The sequence below is a fragment of the Dreissena polymorpha genome, chromosome 11 (assembly GCF_020536995.1).
Source record: "Dreissena polymorpha isolate Duluth1 chromosome 11, UMN_Dpol_1.0, whole genome shotgun sequence".
Classification (NCBI taxonomy): Eukaryota; Metazoa; Mollusca; class Bivalvia; order Myida; family Dreissenidae; genus Dreissena; species Dreissena polymorpha.
In genome coordinates this window covers 11,145,598-11,153,097 of record NC_068365.1, presented here as the reverse complement: position 1 = coordinate 11,153,097, position 7,500 = coordinate 11,145,598, and the positions used below count along the sequence as shown (strand labels likewise).

The following is a 7,500-nucleotide window of genomic DNA, read 5'->3' as shown; positions in this document are numbered from 1 at the left end:
AGTATCAGGTCATGCAGTATGTTCCGCTATTACTTTATTTAATCAAATAACATTTCATTATCAATACAAGACAATATATATAAACGAAATGAACATACACGAACTATTAAAATTGAAGTCGCAAGGATGGAAAGGTCAATACTAAGAATTGGGGTTAAATATTATTTAAAAGCTAGCCACTATATAGAGAATACTAGGTTAGCGTTGAATACAGAGAAGTTTATGTTGCGAGGCTTAGAACGCCGGAAGCGCGAGCCTTGGCGAGCGCTTTCGGTGTTCGAGCCGAGCAACATAAACTTCTCTGTATTCAACGCTAATCCTAGTATTCTATTTATCCCATTTGATTTTTTCAACGTGACATTTAACATAAATAGATCTAATAACCTTAACAATAATTTTAATTAAGTCATAAAAGCGCTTAAAATCTAACAAATGTAACCATGCGTAGTGATATACATGTATTTGTCCTGGTACGCAAAATAGTCTTTAAAAAATCCACACACAAACTGTAAAACAAGTAAAAATATCACCATATGCATACATTCAATTTTACGCAGTATGCGAATTTTAACACATTACGACCGCGAAAAGAAGATTTTACATTACTATAATTCATCTTATTTTCGAAAGAAAATGATCAAAATCCAATATGGCGGCGATTGCTCCTGACAAAATGCTGTCGATGTCAACATACATGTACACCATCGACGACCTTGTTCTGGCTACCATAACTTTAAATGTCGCTTTTTATGATTTTTGACTGGCGCGACTTTGTACAGGTCTGTCAATATTAAATAAACTGTACGCTGAAGTTTCTTTAGCTATCGAAGACCTTGACAATTTTGACGAGTAAACAGACAATTGCAGCGACTGACACTTTATTTGAACAGGGAACGACAAAAGTACAAACAAAAATCAAAACACGTAAGAACTAGTATCTTACCTTTAATTATCCTTTAAAATCCATCTAATAATCCATTTAACTCAATAATTGACGATTTTGCATCTAGGGTCTTTAATAATTATTTTAGCATAGTTAAATAAAGACCCTTATGCCATTCTATCACTTTATTCAAATGAGTTTATGAACGCGATAAACTTTCTTCTTCGTCACACGCTACGTCATGTACTCAACATTACTGCTGTTCAAATGAACCGGAGCAGTTTATCTAATAATAGCCGTTGGTAAACTCGGTTGCATTTGCAGATTTCTGCATACAAACATAATTATGTTTAAACTTGCACAATGTTTTATTTATCTATGGTAAATGACCTTATTGTACGAGAAAATAATTTAATATATAAATAAACAAAGAATGGAAAACATTCCATTATACAACAGATAAATGAGTAGAAAATACCCGTGTACAAAATGGGACGTTCCCAATTCCAGTGTGGTGCTATTTTTACCATCTTATACTTTACACAGCTCTATGCCTAACGTGAATTAAATAGGAAAGCAAACATAGCAGATTATTCATGAACTGTGCGATATTTGTATGGCTTGTTGTACATTCTTAATATTTAAGTTAAATATCAAAAGTATATGCTTTGGTTATAAACAATGCACATTACACGAAATAAGGAAAATGTGATCAATTGACAATTTAGATATGTCGACATACAGTACATGTAGAAAACATGTTAAATAAGTCGCGTTTATAATAAATCGTCAAAAAAAATGGGAAAATGACGCAATAAGTATGTCATTTTATGACGCCATCTATCAGCTGATTCATTATACGGATCAACCCATGCGAAAGACATCGGACATTTCCGATAAAATTTGCTGAGGTCCTGTACTATTCCCGACATTGTCGGACCTTGTGTCCGACCATAAATAAATTGTGTGTTTTGGTAAAACAATGAAAACGAAACTTGAATATTAACAAAAACAGAGTTCAATGTTCAAAACCAAAATATGACCAGTATTGATGCTAATGTGATTCAGAATTTTATAAACACAAAGTCCGCCATTTTTTGCAAGCGCTTATGAACAGTGAATTTTTGGATGGGATCATTCCCATTTAACATGCGTAAATCAAGTGACGCAATGTGCGAGCATATTCATATTCACTGGTAATATTTGATTATAACGACCAATCAATGAGCGACTTTACTTTGATTTATAATTCATGAATTTACATATTTTGTCTATAGTTTCAATGTGTCAATAATATCTCATTGTGTGCATTAATGCCGATGTATTTTTTTATTTTAAAATACTACATGTACCGAGTTGCACGTCTATATATAGTTACAGCACATGGTCTGTTTTGACACACACGCTTAAACCTTGCCATGCGTGGAACTCAACTCTGTCGGCAAAAATTTCGCGCTCTTATTAAAACACAGGCTTTACATGGCATTATGTGTAGTGAATGGTGCAGATGCGTACAAATAGACTTAAATAATATTATCACGTGGCTGTAGAAAAATGTGTAATTCAGTTCTAAAAATGGACATGATGAAATATACTGCTATTTAAACTAAATTGTTACCGCATGCAATTTGTAACGGGTATTGTTTTCACAACTTACTCGCCATAAGTTATTAATTGCTTACCATTTGCATTTAATTTCTCATAAGGAACAATGATTGTTTAAGTAATTGTTTATGGTAAAAAGGTGCGATGATACCCGACACCGTCTTTCATATACTGTTTAATTACCATTGGATATCGCGTAAATTTTAAAACTGTGATTTTGTGTAAATCAATCTGCGATACACGCTAACTTCAAGACTGACGTCGATTAAAAATAATGATCGCCATTTATCCCTGCCCTTATGATACGCATTCTCGTTACCGATTGGACGCTTTGGCGACTGAAAAGTTATCCTAGAAGTTTTCGTGGTGCATCTTTGTCAGCATACATGGCTGTGTAATGTGACTATTATTCAATATTAGACAACAATATGGGTGCGGATTATCGGACGTCCGAGTACCTTCCGCCATGTGTTAAAAGGACGTAATACGGCCGATTTTTGGCGTAATTTCCGGCCGGTAGTGCTGACTAAACGGGCATAAATTTAATTGTTATTTTATTGTATTTAGAGTTGTTAAACATTGTGAACATCATAACGATAAAAAAACTATACCATGTATTTTTATTGTTTGTTTAAAGCAGAATAAAGTCCGGTAAAATGCGGTGAGGTCCGGTACATTTTAAAAGTTATCGGACCTCATGTCCGGTAAGATTTTTTTGTCTTTCGCATGGGTTGATACGGATGGCGAAAAATTATGTCATATGACTAGATTTAAAGGTTGAAGGTCGTATAATTTTGAAGCTTAAGTTTTGTCGACTTTGTTTCTTATGAAAAATCATTCAGTGGTAAAGTAAATATAAATAAAAAAATATCAAAACAAAAATCGTGTAATTCTATATTTTATTTCAACAGTTCTTTTGGTGAATATGTCATATATATATATTTCTGCAAAATATGCACATTTTCTTCTAATGGGTGACCTTAAAATTCGATCAATGAACCAAACAATATCGACCTAATTTTAGCGCATATCGCATGACGTCATTTAAAAAGTAGTCCGTGCACGCGACAGGTATATTCCACAGTGTTGAATACAAGCAAGTATATTCCACAACGTGTTATACCGTCAATGTCGCGGTGAAAATGGGATAAAATAAGTCAAACAATAATCACTTAAAAGGGAACTTACACAATTGGTTGAATAACTATTACACAACATACACACATACACCACGTTCTCAATGATTAACATCCATTATTATTATTATTATTATTATTATTATTATTATTATTATTATTAATATTATTATTATTATTATTATTATTATTATTATTATTATTATTATTATTATCATTATTATTATAATTATTAAAATAATACGTTTAATATACAATTCTTTTCCACATAAAAAGACCCGCTTATTATAACATAGGTTCACTTACACGAGGTTTACGTACTCATAATAAACACGAATAAACGATATGACCGATGGAAATTTACATGGAATATATTTCATAAAACAATAATAACGAGCATTTGTATCTCGTTAAACTTATGTTACCATTCCATATCTAGCGTTGAACTTTTGGCTATTGCTATGTAAGAAACACTTTTTTGTTTGGATAACTTTATTTTACGAAATTTTCGTTATTTTTATTGTTTATGGGGCTAAAATAATGTATGGCCTGGAGAAATTTCGCAATTTTCGGAAACTATCCTTCGTGAAAAGGATATCGAAAATGTAGAAGAAACTTGACACAGTACATAAGACACTTAAAACGTGTTAGATATAGATATATATATATTAAATGGTTGAAACCGGTGGTTTCCAAAAGCACCGCATTTAAAGTTAATGTTTGTATTATTTCACTTTTCTACATCCATTTGGAATGTGCTTTTAGGATGCATCTATGGAAAACCACCCAGAAAATAGTCTGAATTATGTTTCAGATTGAAGACACGTTGAATAAGGGGCAACATGCGGAGCGCTCTAGAATGGACACTATATGCGCATTGTATAAAGAAGCGTACCATATGATCACTGAAAACGGCATTATTTTCTCGGATATTTTAAAGTTTTACCAACATTTTAAAACTGACTTTACAAACTGCATTGCCAATCTTGAAAATTACAGATCTCCGATTTTAGTCCTAGGCAAGTATACACAATTGAAAGATTTGAATGTGGTTATTTAATTTTACCCGATGGATGCTTTGCCAAAACAATGTATTGTCTAAATAGTTGTATTATATTATCTAGGATGTTTAATACTACATCTAACCAACTGAAATTGTGTTAAACCGATTTATTCTAAAAGGGGTATTCCAATATCAAGTTTTGTAATAGAAAATTCTGACCAAATATCCAAACGATAAGAACTAAAAAAACAAAACAAAAGCATCACACATTGCGCGCTTTTATTTTATTTTAAATTAGTTTATAAGCTTATTCACATTTAACCAAGTGTTCAGTGTTTCCTATTCAAAACAAGTTCATGAACGACCCCCCACCCCACCCCCCGCCAATATAAAGACCTCCTAGATTTGGTTAACACATTAATTTGTTTGTCGCTCTTCGATGGATCGCAAATATATAAATCGCCATTCTTACATAATCAAACGAGAATAATGCTGAGAAATTTATGTACACAACATAAATACTGAATACTTAGCTTACTATTTAGCTATTTTAACAGGTGTATACTTCATTGTATCACATAGAGCAAATAAAATAAAACGCATATTGAAAATGTAAGTGTATTAATATTTTACAAATCTTCTCGTTGTTCGTCAAATGTTTAAACGAGTAATACATATACACCGATTTTTTGTTTTCACTAAACAAGTGCCTTAACTTTGAACCATATATAGGCAACTTTATCAGCATACACTAAAGGTAAAGAAATGTAGGAGAGTACAATTAAAGGTGATTGGTTTTGCTAGAGCTATTTTAAATAAAATATTATAAGTAAACATATTTAACACAAACATTTAAAAGTTGATACGAATATAATTAAATATTATTCGAAATCATTATAGAAAAAGGGCCATTAAACATGATATGTTTTTTAAACCAAAATATTTGTGAAATAGAACGCAAATTTCTCCGTTTTTATACTTCAATAATCCATTACCATATCCATCATTTAACATTTATATATTTATTTAATTGCATATGTCGTTTATGTTTTACTTTCAATATCTTTTATTATGGTATCAATTTAATCATTACATCGGCAATATATGTATATATATATATATATATATATATATATATATATATATATATATATAATGAATACCCATTTCCGTTTCAAGTTGTATTTAGTTTTTCTTGCGACAAAGTAAATAATGTACAGTAACGTGAACACGAGTGCACATTCTTCACAACCTAGCATAACAATTTCTCCTCATTTATATACCTAGAAAAGAAACGCTGGAATTTGCACGTGCACGTCTTGGTTACGATTTAAAGACAAACCTATGAGTGTTTAAATTAATTTCTGAAGAGCACGATTTAAGTTCTTCGTAGTTTTTTTTTAATACTGTTAAAGTTAAATAAGAAATTTATTTACGAAGATATTTTAATCAATTCATCGCTCTTTGTTTTTGTTACAGGAGAAACCGGTGCAGGTAAAACATCGTTTATCAACCTGTTGCTAGGCGAACGTCTTCTGCCAACCAGCCTGCTTAGCAACACACACACAATCTGCGAACTGCGTTACAGTCCTTCAGGCAATCTTGAAGCAGAAGTAGAATATGTTGACAAACCAAGAGAAGAGGTTGTTAAAACATTTAATGATAAAGACAATCCAAATACATTTCTTGAAATCTTGAAAGCTGAAGCAGAGAAGGAAAACGTCCGAAAGATACTGTTACAAGGGCCATTTCAAATGTTAAAGGTAAGTTTAAGTGATAACGCGTTAAAAGTTATGTTTCGTGTAATATTTGTACATTACTTAATTATTACTCTGCCTTGAATGATGTATCGTATTGCCCAGTCTCAGAACTACTGAAATTCTCAGTCTTAAGGCTTTTCACCTGTTGAATCCAGATTAAAATGTGTAAGAGAAGAGCGCTAAAACCAATATGCTAGTTGATTTTGTTTTCACCATTCCAGAATAATGTTGTCATTGTTGACAGCCCAGGAGTAGGTGAATCCGAAGAAATTAAAAATATAACTTTGGGCTACGTCGAGAAAGCTTCAGCTTTCGTTTACGTCATTGATATGATGAATGCTGGAGGGGTACAACAAAGGGTATGGTAGATGTTTTCGAAATGTATCACGGCCTTGCTTTGCATTATTATACTTCCGTACTGTTTTACATGTCAATATTTATCAAATTATAAAAATGATGCTCTATATAATTTAGAAGAACTAATATGACTGCACAATCATAATACAAATTATCAATCATTTATACTAATTGACAGATTCAGTAAAAATACAGTATTTAGTTCATCGATATTGATTTCTTTTTTTATCAATGGACATTTGTAACATATTATGAGTACAGCATTAACAACTGTTTTTGTTTTACTTACAAAGCTATTTGTTTGGTTGTTGTTCGAACCATTACGTTGCATGAAATGCATATGTTCCATAGCTGCGTTGTCGTTTTAAGTCATATAGTGGATGTGTATACCATTCACTTTCCATATTTATTATGATGTAGAAAAATGTCCAATATCTTTAAAGCGATATTTAAAGCTTTATGTAGCCTGTTAAATGTGTATGATGATAAGGATTTAATAAAGCAACATAACATGTTGCGTTGTGCAAGAGTCTTTGTTTTTATAACAAACTTTATCTTAACTTACAATGTTATGTGTATGATGATAAAAATTAAAAAGTATTCGATTAAATAAAACAGCATTGGTATATTGAGTATTGAAGAATGTTCATGTGATACTCTTCCTTGAGCATATTGATAACAAGTGTGTATCATTACTAAAGTTGGAATGCAGGCACATGAAATAATGAAAATATAAACACTATTTCGATTGATATG

The 7,500-nt window shown here is 31.6% G+C and overlaps 1 protein-coding gene across 4 annotated transcripts in view; it reads left to right on the top strand.

Moving 5' to 3' along the window:
• LOC127851357 (uncharacterized) overlaps positions 1-7,500 on the top strand; it is a 15,007-nt gene that overhangs the window by 2,635 nt on the left and 4,872 nt on the right. For all 4 annotated transcript variants that reach the window (XM_052385087.1, XM_052385086.1, XM_052385085.1 and 1 more), the window contains exons 3-5: positions 4,439-4,643; positions 6,107-6,390; positions 6,609-6,746. In XM_052385087.1, coding sequence (XP_052241047.1) covers positions 4,439-4,643; positions 6,107-6,390; positions 6,609-6,746 — 627 coding nt within the window. The remainder of the gene's footprint in view (positions 1-4,438; positions 4,644-6,106; positions 6,391-6,608; positions 6,747-7,500) is intronic.